The sequence below is a fragment of the Aotus nancymaae genome, unplaced genomic scaffold, assembly GCF_030222135.1.
Source record: "Aotus nancymaae isolate 86718 unplaced genomic scaffold, 86718_ANA_hifiasm-v0.15.2.pri h1tg000043l, whole genome shotgun sequence".
In the NCBI taxonomy this organism is placed as follows: Eukaryota; Metazoa; Chordata; class Mammalia; order Primates; family Aotidae; genus Aotus; species Aotus nancymaae.
The window spans coordinates 11,993,045-12,017,942 of NW_026988457.1; the positions used below are offsets into that span (position 1 = coordinate 11,993,045).

General features: G+C 35.1%; 1 protein-coding gene across 3 annotated transcripts in view; it reads left to right on the top strand.

The window, feature by feature from the left end:
- Positions 1 to 24,898, top strand: part of COG6 (component of oligomeric golgi complex 6) — a 140,513-nt gene that overhangs the window by 40,071 nt on the left and 75,544 nt on the right. For all 3 annotated transcript variants that reach the window (XM_012469844.2, XM_012469843.2, XM_012469845.2), the window contains 4 exons: positions 1,049 to 1,107; positions 14,625 to 14,736; positions 16,998 to 17,080; positions 17,435 to 17,505. In XM_012469844.2, the coding sequence (XP_012325267.2) occupies positions 1,049 to 1,107; positions 14,625 to 14,736; positions 16,998 to 17,080; positions 17,435 to 17,505 (325 nt within the window). The remainder of the gene's footprint in view (positions 1 to 1,048; positions 1,108 to 14,624; positions 14,737 to 16,997; positions 17,081 to 17,434; positions 17,506 to 24,898) is intronic.

Consider the following 24,898-nt stretch of genomic DNA (forward strand, 5'->3'; position numbering starts at 1 on the left):
TTGATGTTTTTTAAGTAACATTATGTTTTTTTAGATTACTTGGTTTCCGATTTTTAGTGGTAGTATCTCTTATTTTTTAATTTGTACTTTAATTATATTTTTATACTTTTCATTCTTTATTATGGTGTTCAAACATGAAAATGACCCAGTTTCTTCAGGTATTTTCTCTTTAACAGGCTGACCTTTTTTTTGTTTTTGTTTACTTTGCTAGTGACTTAACTTATGCATCTTTCAGGCTCATTTAATATTCCTTCAAGGCATGGACCCTATTTCTCTACCTGCCTCATGACTACTTGCTTCTCTTCTCATTGTTTACTGCCTTATTTTTGTAATATTCCCTCGTTCAGATCTTTGAGAGAGAATCTCGTTGGCTACACACTTGTCTTTTTTTTTTAAAGCCACTTCATGAATGTTTTCTAATCTTTGGAGAAAATGCTTTTTCAATCTACTTTGCACTCTTGTTCCTTTCAATCCTGGCTTAAGAAAGGGAGCATTGCTTAGAATGAAAGTTGGTTAGGTACAGCCTTGTGTCCTTTAGATGGGACTAGCTCTGATCCTCATCAAAACCTTACATGGCAGGTAGTTTGTGCATTACAACTCTCAAACTTTTACCTCCATCTTACACATGTCTATTAAGCTCCACACTAGCATTTCAGTGACTTAGTGTACAACCCCATGTAGAGGTCTCGTGGTATCTCAGTTCAACATATCCATAATTGCGGTCATGTTCTTTATTCTTAACTTGTTCTTTCAGTGCTTCTGTTGCACTAAAACACTTCGTGAACTATTAAGTTCCTTAGCATCTGGATACCTTTTCCTTTCTTGTAAGCCTTAGCATTATGTGTATATTAAGAACTCTGAGTGTGTTCCTGCTATTAAAGTAGTGGATGAGCCTTGAAACATCTACATATTTCATTTTCTTATGCTTTTCTTTTGAATTTCATAGAGTGATCTCATTTAAGTCTAAATTTCAGTAAGTGGTAGTATTTGTTTTCTAAAATATCATAAAATTGAAATGTATTTGTATTCCATATGTTTATAATTTTAGGCAGCAAAGGAACAGACTCAAGATTTAATAGTAAAAACCACTAAGCTTCAATCTGAAAGGTAAGTTTGTTTTCTTACAGCTACCTTTTCAATAATTTGGAGATTGGAGTCAAAGAAAATTATAACTCTAAATCAAAATTAAAGCAGAATAATAAAAAACGTGGTTCATAAGGTCCTAAGCTATTATATTGTCCCATAGTCACTTAAGCATAAAGGAGCATTAAACTTGATATTGAGGTTGAGAGATTATTCCTTTTTTGGAATAGAAGTGATGATGTATTGTTACTGTTTGCTGTGGATTGGAGAAATGATTGCTTTTTAAAATGTAAATGTTTTCATATTTTAATAGTTTTATTACTATTTTTTTCACAATCATTGTCTTTTATTTTTAAGCTAGGATTTATCCTCTCTGGTACAATAAAGAGTTAATTGTATAAATTCACCTTGTAGTTTATACAATAGGTATACTATTGGTTGATTGAATGAGTGAATAAAGGTGAGTACAATATGGGTTTGTGTAAAGTGTTGTTTAATATTGCTAAAACTCATAGCAATTGTGCTAAAACTCATTAACAATGCATTTCTCATGTGTGCGGTAGTACAGAGGGGGAGAAGCATTATATTATAATGCAGTATACCTGTCTCCTTCTCAGTAGTTGGGTACATCACTTAAACCTTTTAGTATTCTAGGTATGTCATCAGTAATACGGAGATATTACCACTTTAACTGCTCATTTTGGGGTAGGTGAATATACTATAGTATAGACCACGGATCATCAAACTATGGCCACAGGCCAAATCCAGCTCACTGTCTGCTTTTGTAAATCCAGTTTTATTGGAACACAGCTATGGTTGTGTTTACATACTGCCTCTGGCTGCTTTCACCATACTGTAGCAGAGTTGTGTGGTTACAACAGAGAACATATGTGCTTTACAAAGCCTAAAATATGTACTATCAAGATTTTTACAGAAAAAGTCTGTGACTCCTGATCCAACTGGTGTGCTTTGTAGTTCAGGTCAAGATCAATGGGTTCCAAATTATGATTTACCTATCATTATTATTATTTAAGTAGATAATAACTAGCCTTAAAAAATAAATTAGGATAAAATAAAATAGAAACTAGTTTGGGTAGCTGGGCATGATATTGGTGCACACCTGAAGTCCCAGCTATTCAGGAGGTTGAGGTGGGGAGACCATTTGAGCCCAGGAGTTCAAGGTTGCAGTGAGCTATGATGCTGCCATTGCACTCCTGCCTGGGTGACAGAGTGAGACCCTATATCTTAAAAATAAATAAGTAAAAATAATTTGGGTAAATATTATTTTCTGAAGCCTTTCTTTCCATTTCTGGTAATGGTTTTAAATGGTTTAATATTGTGGGTCACAGTCAAGAGTTTGAAAAACACTGCCCTAGACCCATGGCAAGTGCATGACCCCCAACTCCTTAGTTTCACATCCATTGATCTGGACATTCTTTTATATTGAGCCCTTAATCCTTCTTAACACAATTCTCTTCAGACTAAGATTGATGAAAGGCAAATTATAAAGACCGCAGAGGTGTAAATTTATTTGTATAAGAGGATATCATGGGTCTTAGGGTTACAAAGGACTCAGAGATCAACTGGAATGATCCATTGCAGTTAAAATGGTAACCAATGTAACTTACTTTTCTATCTTATAAAAACATGAAGAAAATGTGACATAATCAGCAAAATAAAATATATGTACCAATATCATTTTAAAAATGCTATCTTTAATAGCATAAAAGAAGCAAACATTTTCTTTACACATATGGGAAATACATTATTGGATACTAGAACATGTACCTTGTCTTAGACCTGTGGCTTTCAAACTATAGGTCATTAAACCTTAGGGTTTCTTTGTAAGAAGTAGAAGGATAATAGAGTTTTGGAGGTCAGATTTTCTCACTCTAATTTTAGTTAGAGCAATTTCACTTTTACTCATTTAATATAATAGGATTCCATGTAAGATTTTGTTTGAAAAAAGGGTTTGACAGCAGGAAAATATAAAAATATTGCCCAATTTTTAAGACTAGTTGAAATATAGAATACCAAATAAGAGTCTCTTGATTTTATTCTTCGTGCCAGAGAAAAATCATAAAAAAACTAAGTATCAAAGCTTTACAAAAGCTTAATCATAATTTCATGCATTTATATCCCAATTTTTTTTACTAGCTATTGTCTCTTTCACTAAAATCCACTTTCACTCATTTTGTGATTTCTGCAAGCCAAAATGAGAGCAGGTTGATGTCTTTCTCAGATTTACAGAATTGGAAATTGCCCAGATAGAAATTAATTTTAGGAAGTCTGGCCTTAAATTCTCTTTTATCTTGTTGATATTGTCATTCTGTATTTTATAGCTGGATAAACAGTTGTACCCTCACATTGATGGTTAATTACTTGATGTTGACCTGTAAGTCAAGTTTCTAGTACTTTTCAGATCACCTTCAATCCAATCCTTTTATGTTTAACATTTAATCAAAGACTTGAGAGTATATATAGACAACTTACTTAGAAAATTGTGAATGGCACCAACTATGGAATGTTAAGTGTAAGATATCAACAGAATCAAGCTCTTAAGAAAAAACAGGGCTGGGCAAGAGGGTGAATAGAATTATAAAAGGCCTCAAAAAATTATGTAGGTTAAGAAAAACCAGAATTGTTTATTTAGAAGTGTAGGACTAAGAGGGACATGATGACTGTCTTCAAATATTTGGTGATCTTTCTTGTTTAAAAAGGGGCTAAATTTTATTATGTATTGCTGCTGAGTTTGAGCTAAGTTTTAAAGGAGAAATCTACCAATGGCAAATTTTGACTTATGATAAGCAAGAATTTTCTATCCCTTAGGATTTGAACAACTAGTTCTTCAAAGCTTTTTTGTTTAAATCACTGGAAATATTTAGTCTGATATTAGGTGTCACTGGAGCTATCTTTTATTTCAGTTTTCCTTTCTAATCTTTTATGTTGCCATTCCTGTATCCCACACCTTATCCCAGTAAACATAAGAACCACCAAGGAGCTTGATAAAATGGCAAGTTTTGGCCTCCATCCTCAGAGAATCTGACTGAGAAAAGTAAATAATTGTGTTTTTTGATTAATGACTCAGTATATCTTGATTCAGGCTCAGGATTCTGCCCTTTTAACAGTATCCCAGGTATTTTTATGCAATGGTCCAGAGACTATAATTTGAAAGGCCTGGACTTAGACAAAATATTATTCATATTTTTATTTTTTTTGTGGTATGTCCCTCTCCCCCACCTTAATTCTCTCATCTCCTTGAAAATACATTTTAACTTTTTGAAAGTTAATCTTTTTTTTGAGATAATTATAGATTCACATGCAGTTGTAAGAAATAATACAGAGATCCAAGGTAGTCTTTACCTTGTTTCTGCCAAAGGTAACATTTTACAGAGCTATACTATGGTACCACAACTAGGATAATTACCTTGATACAATCTACCTGTCTTATTCAGATTTTGCAGTTTTACTTGTCCTCACTGGTGTATTTATTTTTATACATTTTATTTTATCATGTGTAGATTCCTGAATGCACCACCATAGTCACGATATAGTACAGTTCCATCACCACAAATAACTCTCCTGTGGGTGGGTAGAGACAGTGGTGAGAAAAGTTGTAGACTAAGCCCATGTGAGGGATGGTTGACCCTGCAAAGCAGCCAGCTCTGTGAGGAAAGGCAATGTTAAATTTTTTTATCAGAATTAAGCCTGTGCCTTCACCATACAGTTAGATTGTGTTTTATATTATAACAGTTCTTTTGAAAGAAAAGTTTTCTAGAAAAACATTCCCTATTAGAGATCTTGACGTGAATTCTTCTCTTAAGTTAATGCTGAACACCAAAACAAGCATTATTTTAATGAAAATTGCAACTAAAACCAAGATAACAGATCATCAATCCTGTATGCAAAGCTTATTTAAACATTTCCCGTTCTCAATTGAATGCTTTTGTTTTCATCTTTAGTGTAATGTGTATTACAGCTGTTTACAATTGTTGATTTGATTGTCTTTTTTTCTCCTAAACCACGAGCTCCTTGAGAACAGTGACAATTTCTTATGCTCTTTTTTTGTATTTACAGTGCCTGGTATTTTACAGATTCAATAAGTAATTTTTGAGTAAATGAATATGGAAAGCAACTATAAGGTCAGGAAAGGAATATAAAGTGAAAACTGAAAAATAAGCATTGTATATTGAAGCTTGTAATATGGGGCTCTAAATAATGTATACAGGAGACAATATTAGAACATTGTGCTTCTGTTCATGTATTCTCAAAATTATTTAAGCAAGGTTTATATTTATTATTTTAGTAAACCTATGGAAGTGTTTTGGGCTGATATGCTTTTGGGAAGTGAAAATTCATGACATTCTAGTATCCCAAGAGCTGTAGATATGATGTGCCAAGTGAACATCTGTGTGAATATATTTTAGGAAAATTGCATAGCACAAATTATGATAACCCTAGGGACTGGCAGGGAGTTATTTTTTCATTTTAAAATATTATCTTTTTAAAAAGAAACTTCATTAAACACTAAGATAGCTTTAGAAATAGAAATACTGTGGGATTACTTGAGTAATATATTCTTATTCAGACAATGTATAAATGATATGAATATTTTTCCAACTGGGTTGGAAGGAAGTCAGTCATCAGGACAGCTGAGATGCTCTAATTGATAAAGCTCAATGTAGCATTTTCTTCACAGGTAGGTTAGCATTTCCCTTTAATATTTCGTTGGTAGTCAGAAGATGGGCTTTATTGATGATCAGGAAAGGCTATATGTACATGAACATACCTTTGTATTTTTTAACTACTACTGAAATCACTATTATATTTTTATTATCTCTTATAAGATTTATCTCTGGACTCAGAAAAATAATCTCTGGAGAATGTTTATGTGTGTGTATTTTTTTAAGTTCAATACGTGAAAATGGAAAGAATATAGGAATTAAGACAAAAACCTGAATTTTAATCAAAACCTTGGGTAAGAGATTATTAGATTTTTTATTTTGTACAGTTATTTCTTAATTTCCCTTAGCCTAAGTTTCTATGTCTGAAAGAAGGAAGGGAAAAATATCTATGTTACGGGGTTTTTGAGATGACTGAATGTTTTATGTTGTTGCTGAACACACTGCACGACATACATTAAAGAATGTTACCCCTCCCTACTCCTCCCCTTTTATTGGGCAAAGAAATCTATGTTACACATCTTATTTCTGCTTTTGCTCTGGCGACTAGGAAGCTTAGAGCTATTTTGTGCTTAATTGCAATAGCTTTCCTCAGCTGTATTATTTACTTTCTCAGCCTTTCCCTTTATTTCTTACTATTTTAGTTTTTAATAGTTTTAATTAACTTTAATTACATTGTAAAGTACATTAACTCAGGTTTTGAAATTGATGGCATAAAAATATAAAACTTTATCTTGGATAAATGGTTTTATATTGCATGGAAAAATATATTGCAGAGCATTACCTAATAAAAGGTTAGGGGAAAGCAGGGGAACATCACATCTCCTTCCTTCTTTCTTCCTCTCTCATTTGTATATAGTAGCAATATCTGAACTATCCAAAAGAAGGTATTACCAGTGACATGCTGGGGTCTAGCTCAGACAAGCTATAATAATTTTGTTTCAGTCACATATATTGGACTGGAAATGAAAATTTGAGGGTAAGGCATAGTATGGCTTATACCTTTCTTGTGATTATGATGAACATGCTCTAAGAGAAACAGTATCAGGAAAAATTTGGAAATAATCTTTGGAAGTAAGTATTTTAAAAATTGGGTTTGGAAATGGATGGATTTTTTTTAAATGAAAATTTTGTCTGATTGAATTTTCCCCACTAATACAAAAGAACTTTTTTCTCCTTCTTCTTCTTTTTTTTTTTTTTCATGTGGGCACACTTCATTTAAAGTGGCTATTGCTGTTTAACTACATTAAAGTGGCTATTCCTGATTTAACTACATTTATCAACTAGATAGACTTTTTCTACGTTCTCATTCGTTCTACCTAGAATTCCATTTCCCAAAATTCATTTGTTGAAAACTCATTTGTCCTTTAAGGTTCCATCTGTTGTTTATGCCCATCATATATTTCAGAATATTTTACAAAATTTCAGAATTTTAGGCTATCGTGTGTGTATGTGTGTCACACATGCATGTACGTGTTCCTTGAGAATGTATATATGTATGTACATATATATGTTTCAAAGAAAGTCTTTCTTACTTTGAAAAATACTTCAGCTTATAGGAAATTTATTCCACTTTCGTACTTTACAGTTTTATTATTTCTAGCTGTTTTCCATGTTCACCCAGGAACCTTTACTCAGTCACCAGAAAAAAAAAAAAATTTGTTTCTTCTTTGTACTGCCACAACACATTATTCCTCTAACACTTATCTTCTGCCCCTTAATTTCTAAACACTTGCTGGACATTATGGTCTTTGACTATTTTAACTGGATAGCAAAGGCAGTGTATTAATGCTCTTTGTACCCACTTCTTTCTACACAGAAAACTTAACAATTGAATATATCTACACGGTTATTTTAACATTTTAAATAATTATTACTGACATTGCCTGTCGATATTTAAGACTTATTTTATAAGAGTAATAGCAATTGTGCTTATACTTAACTAAATGTTATTAAGGACTGGAAAGTATTAAGCTGGAAGAGTGTATTAGTGCCTCAAGCTGTATTTTGTACAGTTACAATAATACATGTAATTGTAATTCAAAAGGTAGAACCTTTTTTGTTTATTGTAAGAGCATCTTTGTTGAGATATAATTCACATATCATAAAATTGAAGTATATAATTTATGGTTTTTAGTATATTCAAAGAATTGTGCAGCTGTCTTTATGATCATAAGTTACAACATTTTCACTATCCCAGAAAGAAAACTCATGACCATTAGTAGTCATCCAGCCTTAGTCAACCATTAATTACTTTTTGCCTCTCTAGCTTTGCCTATTCTGGATCTTTCATGTAAATAAAATCATACAATATGTGGCCCTTTTTGGCTAGCTTCCTCCACATAGCATAAATACTTTTAAGATTCATCCATGTTACTTCAAGCGTTTTTATGGCTGAATAGTATTCCATTCTATAGGTACACCACATTTTGTTCACCGTTCACTAATTGATAGACATTTGGGTTATTTCTACTATTTAGCTGGTGCGAATAATGCTGCTGTAAATATATGTTTACAAGTTTTTCGTGGGCATATGTTTTATTCCTTTTATGTATATACTTAGGGGTAGAATTGCTGGATCATGTGTGATAACTCTTTAACTGTTTGGGGAACTGCCACACTGTTTCCAAAGAAGCTGCACAGTTTTACTTTTCAACAGCAACATATGAGGATTCCAATTTCTGCACGTCTTTGTTTTTAATCTGTCACTTTGATGATAGCCATGCTACTGGGTATGAAGTACTAGTCATTGTGCTTTAGACTTGCATTTTTCTAATGACTAATGGTGTCAAGCATCATTTTATTGCTTATGGGTATTTGCACATTTTCTTTGGAGAAATGTCTGTTTACATTTTTTGCCCATTTTTTAATTTAGGTTATTTGTGTTTTCATTTATTGGTTGTAAAAGTTCTTTATATATTCTGGATATAGGTTTGTTAGCAGATAGATTATATGCAACTATTTTCTCTCATTCTGTGGGTTATATTCACTTTCTTGATATCATTTATAGCACAAACGTTTTAAATTTTGATGTAGCTCAGTTTTATCTTTTTTGTCATTTGTACATGCTTTATTTTTCAGCATATTTTTATGTTGAAGTTGTTTTGTCTACTTGTTTTAAAATGCTAAGATAACAATTTAGAAATTTATCAGGTTTTAAAATCATGGCATGATACTGGAAATGCTGACAAGTGAACAACCTCATTACAGGATTTTTATCTCTGTTGAGTTTTAACCAGTGTTTAAAAAATGTTTAACTTTCGGTTTGATACTTTATAGAAACTTAAAGTGGAAAGTTTCTTTTTTTTCTATTTTAGGACTGAAAAATATTGTAGAAACACTTTTTCTTAAGATTGTAATTGACAACCAGATTCTTTAAGATTTTGTCAAACAGATTATTTCACTTATCTTTCCACTGTATAACTTAGGTAAAAGGAATCTCTTAAGTGTAAAAAACTGCGTTTTCTTCTTTCAATTTTTCTTCAACTTTTTTTTGACATAATGATAATATAAATCTATTGTATAAAATTTAAGGAAAATTAAAATTAGCTCTAAATCCACCACTTGGATATAACCACAATTAATATTTTGGTATATTTCCTTCCAGAGTGAATATGTGTTTGTGTTGTTAATATTTTACTTTTTTCACTTAATATTTTATGTGCATTTTTCTATGATTTTTTATTTCAAGTGGATTATTTTTAGAAGTGTCCTGAAGTTTAATGCCTACATTTTTCTTGAAAGAGGTAATAACAATTTCGACTTCCATTCCGTGTCTATTTTATTGAACCCTTATCAGCATTAAGTATCATCATTAAAAACTTTGCCAATATAGGTGAAAAATATCACACCACTTTAATTTACATATCATTGAATAGTGATGAATCAACATGTTTCTCATTTTGTTTTGCCATTTATATTTTTTTCTTTTTTTTTTGGTTTATATCTTATGTCCATTAAAAAATTATTTTGAAATTATTTGTTGTAGGTGAACCTAAAGGTAGAATTAAAATATGACAGAGGTATGTTTTCAAGAAAAAGAAAAGTACCACAAGATTCACAAATCATGTTTGGGGATGATTTGAAGGAATCATGAAGATTAAGTAGTTTGTTTATTTTAAATACTTACATGATATATGACTGGATATATTGAAAATTGATGTATGTGTGTTTATATACAGTAGTTCCCAACCTTGTATATGGTTTTGCTTTGTGTGGTTTCCATTACTCATGATCAACTGCAGTCTGAAAGTAATAAATGGAAAATTTCAGAAATAAGCAATTTATAAGTTTTAAATTGTATACCATTTTGAGTAGCATGATGAAATCTTAAGTGGTTGGCTCCCACTTTGGTGGGACATGAATCATCCCATTTTCCAATGTGTGATGCTATATACGCCACCACCCAGTAGTCACTTAGTAGCCGTCTCAGTTATCAGATCAAAAACAGTATGTGTAGGGTTTGGTACTATCAGTAGTTTCGGGCATTCACTGTCTTGGACTGTATCCTCCGAGGACAAGGGGAGACTATTGTAGTTCTTAAAAATAAGTGGGGATTCCTATACATACTTTCTTGCAACTTTTTGTACCTATCAAATGCCTTATAGATCATTTTATGGTAGCACATGTAGATCTACCTCAGTTTTATCTACTACATATTTTTCCGTAGTATGTATTTCACGTTGATTTGTTATTTAACGTATTTATATAATATACAGTGATTGCATGAACATAATCTCAAATACTCTAGAAGATATGTTTTATGTTACTACGTATTTCATATACTTTATATACTTAGACATTAAAAGCCCTCCAAAAGTTCCATATGTTGATGTAAGGTAATGACAAGGTCTGTGTCATAAGTGCCTTTTGTCACACTGGTCTCTGGTGTAGGCCTTATATGTTGTAAGTCTCCAGTAATGTTATTTGAATGAGTGAATTCCCAAACCAAATCACTGGGCCATCTAAAAATATCTCCCTGTCAGAATGGTTGTGAAAATTTACCTGGAAAGAATACATGTGGCAAAACTAGAGTAATATGATATTTAACAATATATTATAATTTATTCTGTCATTATTTTTAAAGTTGCCATCTTGATATATCAAACCCTTGTTTTAGTATTGTACCCATTATAAAAATATTTTTGCACCATCTCTTCTGTAGCTATATATAGAGCCTATGTTTCAGTTGTTATATCACGATTGATTTTTAGATCCAGTCAGCCACATCATTTGGAATCAATTGTAATGATTAAGGGTTTTGATCAAGGTGGGTAACACTCGTTTTGATTAAAACAAAATGAAACTATAAACTCAAATTTTCCTTTGTGCCTAATAAATTGATTCTAAAGATAGATCCGAAAAAGTCCCCAAAAACTTTTTTTTGAAATAGTTAATTTGCATAGTCTCAAGGAATTTCATGAAATTTTATAATTACTTTAAATTCTTTAGGATAATGACTGGAACTTTTTTTTTTTTTTTTTGAGACAGAGTCTCCCTCTGTCGCCCAGGCTGGAATACAGTCGCACGGTCTTGGCTTATTGCAACCTTCGCCTCCTGGGTACAAGCAGTTCCCTGCCTCAGCCTCCCAAGTAGCTGGGATTACAGGCTCCTGCCACTGCGCCTGGCTAATTTTTGTATTTGTAGTAGTGACGGGGTTTCACCATCTTGGCCAGGCTGGTCTTGAACTCCTGACCTCATGATCTACCCACCTCGGCCTCCCAAAGTGCTGGGGTTACAGGAGTGAGCCACCACGCCCGGCCAATGACTGGAACTTTTAAAAGTATGAAACAAAACCTGTTAAGGTAATTCTTTAAGCTTTTTAAAATTCATTTTTAATTTATAATTGACATATAATGATTATATATATTTATAGGGTACAGTGTAATGTTTCAAGATAATTACCATATCTATCTACTTTAAACGTTTATCATTTCTTTGTGGTGACATTATTCAAATTCTTTGCTATCCTGAAATACCACTGCATTGTTATTTGCTGTATTCACCCTAGTGTATAATAGAACATCAGAACTTACTCTTCCTAACTGTAACTTTGTACTCGTTAATCAATCTCTTCCTGTCCCCCTATCCCCACTATCTTCTCCAACCTCTGGTAACCATTACTGTACTCTCTACTTTTATGAAGTCAACTTTTTTAGGTTCCACATATGATATGAGTGGGATCAAGTGGTGTTTGTCTTTCTGTGCCTGGCTTACTTCACTTAATATGATGTCCTCCAGATTCATCCATGTTGCTACAAATGACAGGATTTCATTCTGTTTTATGACTGAATAGTATTCAATTGTATGTGTACACACACACACATACACACACACATTTTCTCTATCTGTTCTTCTGTACATGGGCATTTAGGTTGATTTCATATCTTGGCTATTGTAAATAGCACTGCAATAAACGTGGGAGTTCAGCTGTTTCTTTGACATACTGACATTATTTCGTTGCATATATACCCAATAATGGTATTGCTGGATCAAATGATAGGTTTTAGTTTTTTGAGAAACCCCAACACTATTTTCCATAATGGCCATACTAATTTACATTCCCACCAACAGGGTGTAAGATTTCTTTTTTCTCTGCATTTTTGCCACATTTGTTGTTGTTTTTTTTCTTTCTGGCAATAGCCATTCTAGTTGGGGAGAGGTGATATTGTGGTTTTGATTTGTGTTTCCCTGGTGATTAGCAATGTTGATATTTTTTTCATATATTTATTGCCATTTGTCTGTCTTCTTTTGAGAAATGTTTATTTAGGTTTTTTGCCCATTTTTAAGTCAGATTTGTTGTTGCTGTTGTTGAATTGATGTATTCTGGATATTAGCTTCTTGCCAGATGCATAGTTTGCAAATACTTCCCATTCTTCAGGTTATTTCTTATATTTAAATCCTAAAGTCTCCACCAAAAAATTGTAGAACTGTATAAATATTAAATGAGTTTAGTAAAGTTGGAGGAAACAATAGCCACATACAAAAAGCAGTAGTGTTTTCATACACTAACAACAAATTATATGAAAAAGAAATGAAGAAAGCAATTTCATTTATAATAACTACAAAAATGATAAAATACCTAGGAATAAGCCTGGGGGTAAAAGATCTCTACCATGAAAATTATAAAACATTGATGAAAGAAATTGAAAAGGACACAAATAAATGGGCAGATAATCCTGTGTTCATGGATTAGAATTAATGATGTTAAAATGTCCATGGTACCCAAAGCAATCTATAGAGTCCATGCAATCTTATTAAAATATCAGTGACATTCTGCACAGAAATAGAAAAAAATCTTAAAATTCATATGGAAATGCAAAATAACCTGGATAATCAAAGCAATCTTGAGCAAAAAGAAGAAAGCTGGAGGCATTATACACTACCTGACTTCAAAATATACTACAAAACAGCATGGTACTGGTGTAAAAACATGTAGACCAATGGAACAGACTAGAGAATCCATAAATAAATTCATGCATTTACACCCAACTGATTTTCAACAAAGGCACCAAGAACACACATTGGGGAAAAGACAGTGTCTTCAGTAAGTGGTGTTGGAAAGACTAGGTAGCTATGTACAGAATAATGAAACTATACCCTTATCTCTCACCATATATAAATATAAACTAAATGGATTAAAGAGTAAAATATACAACCCCAAATTATATAACTACCAGAAAAAATACAGGAGAATTCTTTCATGAAATTGGACTGGGCAAAGATTTTTTAAATAAGACTTCAAAAGCACAGGCAACAAAGCAAAAATAAGATGAATATTAAGGTAACTTTCACATATCAGTAATAGGATGATTAACAACATATTTAAATCTGTGTAGACTCAATTGGGTGATTTATCATTTGAAATAAGCAGAACTTTGCTGCCACCTGGAGGATTTTTCCTTGTAAGTGTCTTTATTCAGTAGGAGCATTTAACTTTGAATTTAAAACCTCCCATCCCAAAGGTGCAAATAAAACAAAGATGGGAGATGCATTGTACCATCTATACAAATAGTGTTTATGGTTTTTTTCACTCCTATTTGAGTTTTGTTTAATTGTGGAATATTACTATCCTCTGATAATTGCTAGTGAAATACTTTTATAATTTTATTTATTTGTTTTCAATTCTGAGATACAGAAACCAGGAATGTTGAGTTTCTGTTCAAGTAGTTCATGTTGCTAACTGGCCTGTAGGTATTGATATTGATTCTGCTCAGTCCCATAGGTCCTTGAGTGTGCCTTTTTCTAACTCTCAGCTAGTTTAGATAGGTTGCATTCAGAAAATACAATTTAAAAGGCTTTTTTTTTTTTTATTACTGTATTTTGTAGAAAAAGTGGAGAAGACCAAAGTGGATAAGTGATTTTAGCAATTTATGGATAATTAATAAAGCTCTTCTCTTTCCAACAAAAAATAAACTAATAGATTTTTGATATGTACTTCATGTGAAAACTTTAAAGGCTGGGGAATTGTTTTAGTGACTGAAAAGAAATTGGTTGTAAATAGGTACATATTTCTCTCTTGTAAAAGCAATCTAGCAAATTGCAAGGTGAACTATTTAGGTACTTGTAAGTAGCTGCAAATTTGTAATGCAGCGACCATGCATGGACTAATTTTTTCTTTTGCATAATGATCAACTCCATTTATTATGTGCAGATATCTGAAATAGAGCAATATTAGCTAATTTTATCACCTACATGTCTGGTAAAATTCTAATATTTGAGGCAGAAACAAGATTTTTGAAAATGTTGAGAATTTTTCATATCTTTGTTTTTAAAAGTTGTTTCTGAGATAGAATTCGTTTTAAAGCTATGTAACTGCGTAGGATGCTTGATTTTTGTTGTTTGTTTTGAAAATTACAGCCAAAAATTAGAAATAAGAGCACAAGTTGCAGATGCCTTCTTATCCAAGTTCCAACTGACTTCTGATGAAATGATTCTTCTCCGAGGTACAAGAGAAGGACCCATTACTGAGGTATCCTGGCTTTCTGTTATAATCATTTAAAGTTTAATAGTTACAGGTATTAGAGAGAAATTGCTTTTTTGAAGCTTTATTTCCCATTAAAAAAAGTTCCATCTGAAAATATTTTTATGTTTGGAAATTTAAGATGTGTATTTCAATTTTTAATTTTATTTTTCAAAGTTATGTACTTTTTAAAAAGTCAGAGTCAATAAAGCTTATAAAAAGAAAATCTGTGCCACCTCTTTTACTCTTCCTTACTTCTAGGTCTTTTGTCAACCATTTTCAATGTTATTAATTGCTTCTTTTGGAAATTCTATATTCTAGATCTATAGTGAAAAAGAATATGCTTTGATTATCTATGTTAACTATTTTCTATTGATTTGCTATCGTGAAATGTGAGGATTTAGCTTTCTACCCACTCTGTGTCCTCCCCTAACACAGACAGTACACACTTAAGTTCTCTTTATCTCCTTCATATGTCATAGTACAGTTAGAACATATTTTCTATTTTCTTTTTCTTTTTTTTTGAGACAGGGTCTCGCTGTATAGCCCAGGCTGATGTGCAGTAGCATGAACACAGCTCACTGCAACCTCAACCTTCTGGACCTAAGTGATCCTCCCACCTCAGCCTCCTAGGTAGCTAGGATGACAGGCATGCACCACCACTCCTGATTTTTTTTTTTTTTTTTTCTTTTGAGATGGAGTCTTGCTCTGTCGCCAGGCTGGAGCACAGTGGCACAGTCTCGGCTCACTGCAACCTCCACCTCCTAGGTTCAAGCAATACTTCCGCCTCAGCCTCCCAAGTAGCTGGGACTACAGGTGCGTGCCAAATGCCTGGCTAATTATTTTTGTATTTTTAGTAGAGACGGGTTTCACCTTGTTGGCCAGGATGGTCTCAATCTCTTGACCTCGTGATCCACCCTCTTCGGCCTCCAAAAGTGCTGAGATTACAGGCGTGAGCCACCGCGCCCACTCACTCCTGATTTTTTAATTTTTATTTTTAGTAGAGACAGGGTCTCACTGTGTTGCCCGGGCTGGTCATAAACTCCTGAGCTCAAGTGATCTGCCTACCTTGGCCTCCCAAAGTGCTTGGATTATAGGTCTGAGCCATAGAACCTAGCCATACATTTTCCATTTTCATTACAATGACATTACAGTGATTGCATGGTCTTTCTTTTATAATTATGTATCTTTCCTTGAATTAGAAATTGCTTATTTTTACATCTAATTAATTTTTAAAATTACACCATTCTTTTCAAACTGACTGACAGAATTATGAAACCTCTCGTTAAATAACAAGAAAAAGTTTCATTTCTTTTTTTTTTCCCTTTAAGACATTCAGTTTTTCCACAAAGGAATCTTTTGGTCTTCTAGCTGGGAAGAACTGTAAACTTTCTATTGTCATCATTCTGGGATCAGAGGGCAAGTAGGGTTCCTGAGGTGGGGAAGGGTTCTCACTGAGCATCTCTTAGTAGGTATTACTTTCACTGGCTTGGCTAAAATGGAACCACTCACTCATTTGTGTGTAGAGAGGTAAATAGGTGAGAGAATTAGTAGAGATATTACTTATTAGTATTTACTGCCCTTATGTTTTGAGGAACTTTGCGCAATTGAAATATTTGACATATCATTTTTCCTCCCTTTGATAGAAATTAGAAAAGGAAGGTTGGTATTATTAGTTTTTTTAATCAAAGAAAAATAACACATTCATTATTTTCATGGGTGGAACACTATTTGTGGCCCTCTGAAACCTAAGCCTCCAGTACATTTAAATGTCAAGCAACAGTTTGGCCTCTGTCACCTCCTATATATTTAACTTTACATTCTACTCTTGGATAAGGGAGCAAAAATGAGTATACAACAGACATATAAAACATCATCTTCAGCAATAAGAATGCCAGGTTTAAGTAATAAGATGTGTAATAGTATGTTTTTTTTAATGTAATAATTTTTAGTTTTGCATTTCTCTCTCACTGAACTACATACACTTCTTGAGGGCAAGTATTTTTATCTTTATAAATTTTGTATTCCTGGCAACTGTCAACACTATTTGACACATAGTAGGCACTGGATTAGTATATTAATATGTCTTAAAATGTGAATAAATACCTGTTACACCTTCTATAAAAATTTAGAGAAAGTTAAGATCAGTATAGGAAGGCTTCATTAGAATAGGCGAAATAGTTTGTTTGCCATTGGTAGTGACCTTTCAGTTTTAAATAATGTAATTTTACCTGAAGCATGGACATAAAGTCACATTCTTAATTTTAAAGGATTTTTTCAAGGCACTGGGAAGAGTAAAACAGATTCATAATGATGTCAAAGTTCTCTTGCGTACAAATCAACAAACGGCAGGGTGAGTAACCGCTCATTGAACTAATTGCATTGCTGCTTACATTTCCAAAATTTTAAAGATATTCTAGAGTGTTTGTGAAACTGGATAACATTTTGTGAAATAGGAGTTTAATCTTTATTTATCTTTAGAGAATGGTGAAGTTATACCCTGACAGGTTTAGGCTAAAACAGCAGTTGATAAGTAAATGATGGTTAAAAGGTGACATTTAATTGTAGAAAATTATTGAAAAATCATTTCATAAAATGATAAAAAGTTAATATGCTGTAATATGTAATATGCCAACAAAATAATTAGGTACTTAGATGTAGCTATTGACTAAAATTTAAATTAAAATAAATATTTAATTTTTTTTAGTTTAGAAATTATGGAACAGATGGCCTTACTTCAAGAAACGTCTTATGAAAGACTTTACCGATGGGCTCAAAGTAAGTGATTTCTTTCATGTTGTCTAGATTCATGAACATTTGTATTTGATTTTTAAAATTGTACTTGGGCTTTATTTGATTTATTTTGATTTTAGTAATCAAACATATTTTTTAAAAGAAAAATAATATTTGTATTTGATTTTTAAATTTTTACTTGATCTTTATTTGATATATTTTGATTTTAGTAATCAAAAGTATTTTTTAAATAAAAATAATATTTGGAGTGATTGGAAGATGGCCGCTTAGGAGGAAGTCGGGATTGCAGCTCCGAGAGAAGACGCAGAGGGTGAGTGGACGCCGCATTGCCAGACGGACTTTTACTGCCCACAGACCAGGAGATTCACAGGAGGAAAAGCCCCACAGGTCGCCAGCACCGCTGGTTTGAGCGGAGTGGCCGCTCAGCCTACGTCCTGGAGCGGGGGGCAGTGGCTTCTTATGCAGAGCGAGAGAGACAGAGTTCCCTCTGAGCCAGAAAGGGGAGCTGAAGCAGGGAGCCAAGCCAGGAGACCCCCGGGCAAGGGAGCGCCAGGAATCTCAGAGCCGCTGCTTCAGCTGACGCAGCGGCACACAGGGCAGCAGATTTTAACTGCCCACAGACCAGGAGATTCACAGGCGGTAAAGCTCCCCGGGTTCCCAGCGCCGCTGGTTGGACCGGAGCAGCCGCTCGGCCTGCACGGGGGGTGGGGAGCAGCGGCTCCTTGAACAAAGCGAATGAGACTGTGTCCCCTCTGGGCCAGCAAGGGGAGCTGTGGCAAGGAGGCAAGCCAAGAGATTACCGGACAAAGAGGGCCCCTCTGGAAACACGGCTGAACCCGGGACGGTCCAGCTCTGTTGGGGAGGGGCGTCCTCCATCGGGAAACACCCTGCAGTTCCGGGGCAATTTTCCGTAACCAAGACAACCCGCCACTACAGAGACTTCCTCACTACAGGGGCGGGCCAGCATAGCGGAAGCAGTTCTAACTACACTCACAGGACTGCAGGGAAGCTCACACGGAAGCTGGGCGGAGCCCACAGCAGCTCAGCGAAGCCTCTGCAGGCTGAGTGTGACTAGACTGCCACCTTGTGGGCAGGGAAAACGGTAGCAACACAGCTGAAAAACATAAAGTGCTAAACCCCTGGGCCAGAACACCTGGGGAGAAGAAAAGGGGGTTTATGAGTTCAGCTGCTGCAGATTTAAAATTACCAAAATCAGAAAGACAGCAACTACAAAGTCAATAAGCGGATAAATCCACAAAGATGGGAAGAAACCAGCGCAAAAAGGATGAAAACACCCAAAAACAGAACACCTCTCCCCCTACAAGGCAGCATAACTCCTCACCAGCACGGGAACAAGACTGGACGGAGAATGAGTGTGATGAAATGACAGAATCAGCTTTCAGAAAATGGATAATAAGAAACTTCTGTGAGCTAAAAGAACATGTTCTAACCCAATGCAAAGAAACTAAGAACCTTGAAAAAAGACTTGATGAAATGCTAACGAGAATGGACAACTTAGAGAGGAATATGAATGAATTGATGGAGCTGAAAAACACAACACGAGAACTTCATGAAGCATGTACAAGTTTCAACAGCAGAATTGACCAAGCAGAAGAAAGGATATCAGAAGTTGAAGAGAAACTCAATGAAATAAAACGAGAAGGGAAGATTAGAGAAAACAAGGTAAAAAGGAATGAACAGAGTCAACAAGAAATATGGGACTACGTGAAAAGACCTAATCTACGTTTGATAGGTGTACCTGAATGTGACGAAGAGAATGCATCCAAGCTGGAAAATACTCTTCAGGATATTATCCAGGAAAACTTCCCCAACCTAGCAAGGCAGGCCAATATTCAAGTCCAGGAAATACAGAGAACACCACAAAGATATTCCTCTAGAAGAGCAACCCCAAGGCACATAATCATCAGATTCACCAGGGTTGAAATGAAGGAGAAAATACTAAGGGCAGCCAGAGAGAAAGGTCGGGTTACCCACAAAGGGAAACCCATCAGACTCACAACAGATCTCTCAGCAGAAACCCTACAGGCCAGAAGAGAGTGGGGGCCGATATTCAACATCCTTAAAGAAAAGAACTTTCAACCCAGAATTTCATATCCAGCCAAACTAAGCTTCATAAGTGAAGGAAAAATAAAATCCTTTGTGAACAAGCAAGTACTCACAGATTTCATCACCACCAGACCAGCTTTACAAGAGCTCCTGAAGGAGACACTACACATAGAAAAAAACAACCAGCACCAGTCACTCCAAAAACGCACGAAATGGTAAAGAGCAGTAACACAATGAAGAATCTGCATCAACCAATGGGCAAAACAGCCAGCTAGCATCAAAATGACAGGACTAAACTCACACATAACAATATTAACCCTAAATGTAAATGGACTAAATGCCCCAATCAAAAGACACAGACTGGCAAATTGGATAAAAAGCCAAAACCCATCAGTGTGCTGTATCCAGGAAACCCACCTCACATGCAAGGATACACAAAGGCTCAAAATAAAGGGATGGAGGAAGATTTACCAAGCAAATGGAGAGCAAAAAAAAGCAGGAGTTGCAATTCTCATCTCTGATAAAATAGACTTTAAAGCAACAAAGATCAAAAGAGACAAAGAAGGACATTACATAATGGTAAAAGGATCAATACAACAAGAAGAGCTAATGATCCTAAATATATATGCACCTAATACAGGAGCACCCAGATACATAAGGCAAGTTCTTAAAGACTTACAAAGAGACATAGACTCCCACACATTAATATTGGGAGACTTCAACACACCATTGTCAATATTAGACAGATCAACGAGACAGAAAATTAATAAGGATATCCAGGACTTGAACTCAGACCTGGAACAAGCAAACCTAATAGACATTTACAGAACTCTCCACCCCAAATCCACAGAATATACATTCTTCTCAGCACGACATCACACCTACTCTAAAATTGACCACATAATTGGAAGTCAATCACTCCTCAGCAAATGCAAAAGAACAGAAACCATAACAAACAGTCTCTCAGACCACAGTGCAATCAAGTTAGAACTCAGAATTCAGAAGCCAACCCAGAACCGCACATCCTCATGGAAATTGAACAACTTTCTCCTGAATGTTGACTGGATAAACACTGAAATGAAGGCAGAAATAAAGATGTTCTTCGAAACCAACGAGAATGAAGACACCACATACCAGAATCTCTGGGACACATTTAAAGCAGTCTCTAGAGGAAAATATATAGCAATAAGTGCCCACATGAGAAGAAATGAGAGAACTAAAATTGACACCCTATCATCAAAATTGAAAGAGCTAGAGGAGCAAGATCAAAAAAACTCAAAACCTAGCAGAAGACAAGAAATAACTAAGATCAAAGCAGAAATGAAGGAGATAGAGACACGAAAAACCCTACAAAAAATCAATAAATCCAGGAGCTGGTTTTTTGAAAAGATCAACAAAATAGACAGACCACTAGCCAAACTAATAAAAAAGAAAAGAGAGAATAACCAAATAGATGCAATAAAAAATGATAAAGGGGATATCACCACAGATGCCACAGAAATTCAAACCATCATCAGAGATTATTACAAACAACTCTATGCACATAAATTAGAAAACCTGGAAGAAATGGATAAATTCCTGGACAGTAGTCTCCTCCCATGCCTAAACCAGGAAGAAGTCGAAACCCTGAATAGACCAATAACAAGGTCTGAAGTCGAGGCAGCAATTAAGAGCCTACCACCCAAAAAAAGCCCAGGCCCAGATGGGTTCACAGCCGAATTCTACCAGACATACAAAGAGGAACTGGTACCATTCCTACTGAAATTATTCCAAATAATCCAAAAAGAGGGAATCTTTCCCAAATCATTTTATGAGACCAACATCATCCTAATACCAAAACCCGGCAGAGACTCAACAAGAAAAGAATACTACAGGCCAATATCCATGATGAACATAGATGCAAAAATCTTCAATAAAATACTGGCAAGCCGACTACAACAGCACATCAAAAAGCTTATCCACCATGATCAAGTAGGATTCATCCCGGGGATGCAAGGCTGGTTCAATATACGCAAGTCTATAAATGTAATTCACCACATAAACAGAACCAAAAACAAAAACCACATGATTATCTCAATTGATGCAGAGAAGGCCTTCAACAAAATTCAACAGCCCTTTATGCTAAAAACCCTCAATAAACTAGGTATCGACGGAACGTATCTCAAAATAATAAAAGCTATTTATGACAAACCGACAGCCAATATCATACTGAATGGGCAAAAACTGGAAGCATTCCCTTTGAAATCTGGCACTAGACAAGGATGCCCTCTCTCACCACTCCTATTCAATATAGTACTGGAAGTTCTAGCCAGAGCAATCAGGCAAGAAAAAGAAATAAAGGGTATTCGATTAGGAAAGGAGGAAGTCAAATTGTCTCTATTTGCAGACGACATGATTGTATATCTAGAAGACCCTATCGCCTCAGCCCAAAATCTCCTGAAACTGATAAGCAACTTCAGCAAAGTCTCAGGATACAAAATCAATGTGCAAAAATTACAAGCATTCCTATACACCAATAACAGACTTAAAGAGAGCCAAATCAAGAACGAACTGCCATTCACAATTGCTACAAAGAGAATAAAATACCTAGGAATACAACTAACAAGGAACGTAAAGGACCTCTTCAAGGAGAACTACAAATCACTGCTCAACGAAATAAGAGAGGACACAAACAGATGGAGAAACATTCCATGTTCATGGTTAGGAAGAATTAATATCGTGAAAATGGCCATACTGCCCAAAGTAATTTACAGATTCAACGCTATCCCCATCAAGCTACCAATGACCTTCCTCACAGAACTGGAAAAAACCACCTTAAACTTCATATGGAACCAAAAGAGAGCCCACATAGCCAAGTCAATTCTAAGCAAAAAGAACAAAGCGGGAGGCATCACACTACCGGACATCAAACTTTACTACAAGGCTAAAGTAATCAAAACAGCATGGTACTGGTACCAAAACAGAGATATAGACCAATGGAACAGAACAGAGGCGTCGGAGGCGACACAACATATCTACAACCACCTGATGTTTGACAAACCTGAAAAAAACAATCAATGGGGAAAGGATTCCCTGTTCAATAAGTGGTGTTGGGAAAACTGGCTAGCCATATGCAGAAAGCAGAAACTGGACCCCTTCCTGACACCTTACACTAAAATTGACTCCAGATGGATCAAAGACTTAAACATAAGACGTAACACCATAAAAACACTAGAAGGAAACCTAGGCAAAACCATTCAGGACATAGGCGTAGGCAAGGACTTTATGACCAAAACACCAAAAGCATCGGCAACAAAAGCCAAAATAGACAAATGGGACCTAATCAAACTCCACAGCTTTTGCACGGCAAAAGAAACAGTCAATAGAGTGAATCGGCAACCAACAGAATGGGAAAAAATTTTTGCAGCCTACCCGTCTGACAAAGGGCTGATATCCAGAATTTACAATGAACTTAAAAAGATTTACAAGAAAAAAACAAACAAGCCCATTCAAAAATGGGCGAAGGATATGAACAGATACTTTACAAAAGAAGACATACATGAGGCCAACAAACATATGAAAAAATGCTCATCATCACTGGTCATCAGAGAAATGCAAATCAAAACTACATTGAGATACCATCTCACGCCAGTTAGAATGGCGATCATTAAAAAATCTGGAGAAAACAGATGCTGGAGAGGATGTGGAGAAATAGGAACACTTTTACACTGTTGGTGGGAGTGTAAATTAGTTCAACCACTGTGGAAAACAGTGTGGCGATTCCTCAAGGACCTAGAAATAGAAATTCCATTTGACCCAGCAATCCCATTACTGGGCATATATCCAAAGGATTATAAATCGTTCTACTATAAGGACACATGCACACGAATGTTCATTGCAGCACAGTTTACAATAGCAAAGACCTGGAACCAGCCCAAATGCCCATCGATGATAGACTGGACAGGAAAAATGTGGCACATATACACCATGGAATATTATGCAGCCATTAAAAAGGAGGAGTTCACATCCTTCGTAGGGACATGGATGAACCTGGAAAACATCATTCTCAGCAAACTGACACAAGAACACAAAATCAAACACCACATGTTCTCACTCATAGGCGGGTGTTGAACAAGGAGAACACATGGACACAGGGAGGGGAGCACTATACATGGGGGTCTGTTGGGGGGAGGGGGGATAGTGGGGGGGGTGGGGAGTTGGGGAGGGATAGCATGGGGAGAAATGCCAGATATAGGTGAAGGGGAGGGAGGCAGCAAATCATACTGCCACGTGTGCACCTGTGCAACAACCTTGCATGTTATTCACATGTACCCCAAAACCTAAAATGCAATAAAAAAAAAAAAAAAAAGAAGCCTATAAGAAAAAAATAAATAAATAAATAAAAATAAAAATAATATTTGTATTTGATTTTTAAAATTTTACTTGGTCTTTGATATATTTTGATTTTAGTAATCGAAAATATTTTAAAATAGAAAAACTTTACATTTGAACATACTGTTTTTGTGTTTGTATCATGAGCAGCTGCTATCAGCCAAGTGGTATGCTTGATTAAGGATGACAATAAAAAAATGAAGACAATATTTCTGCCCTAGATTATCTTAAAGCAGATTAGGAATCTCTTGTTGTTTACATAACTGTGAAGTTGTAAGTGGTAAATTAATTTTCTGCTGTTGCTGTAGCAAATTTTTACAAACTAAATGGCTTAAAACAAGATATTTATTGTCTTACACCTCTGTAGGTCAGAAATCAGACATTGTTCTCACTATGCTAAAATCTAAATGTTGACAGACTTGTATTTGTTTCTCTAGGCTCTAAGAGATAATTTGTTTTCTTGCTCATTCAGTTGGCAGAACTCAGTTGCTTGTGTTCATAGGATTGAGGTCTGTGTTTTTTTGCTGGCTGTCACAGGGTTTTTCCCAGTTTCTAGATGCTGCCTTCATTCTTTGGCTTGCAGCCCCTTCCTGCATCTTCCAAGCCAGCAATGTGAGGTCAAGTCATTTCCTCATGTTTGAATCTTTCTTGCCTCTTCTTCCATCTCATATCTCTGACTAACTTTTCTGCCAGCCTCTTCCATTGTGAGGTCTGTGTGATTACCTTGGACCCACTTGGGTAATCTGAGAAAATCTCTCCATTTTAAGGTCTACTACCTTAATTTCATCTACAAAGTCCCTTTTGCCATGTAAGGTGACATATTCACAGATTCCAGGGATTAGGGTGTGGCCCTCTTTGGAGGGCCATTATTTTGCCTATCAGGAATGCTTTATTTTCTTTAGTTTTGTTTGAAAATGTTTCCATAGATGTTTTGCAAAATAGCCTGTTAAAATGAGAGAAGATATTTAAAACAAGCAAG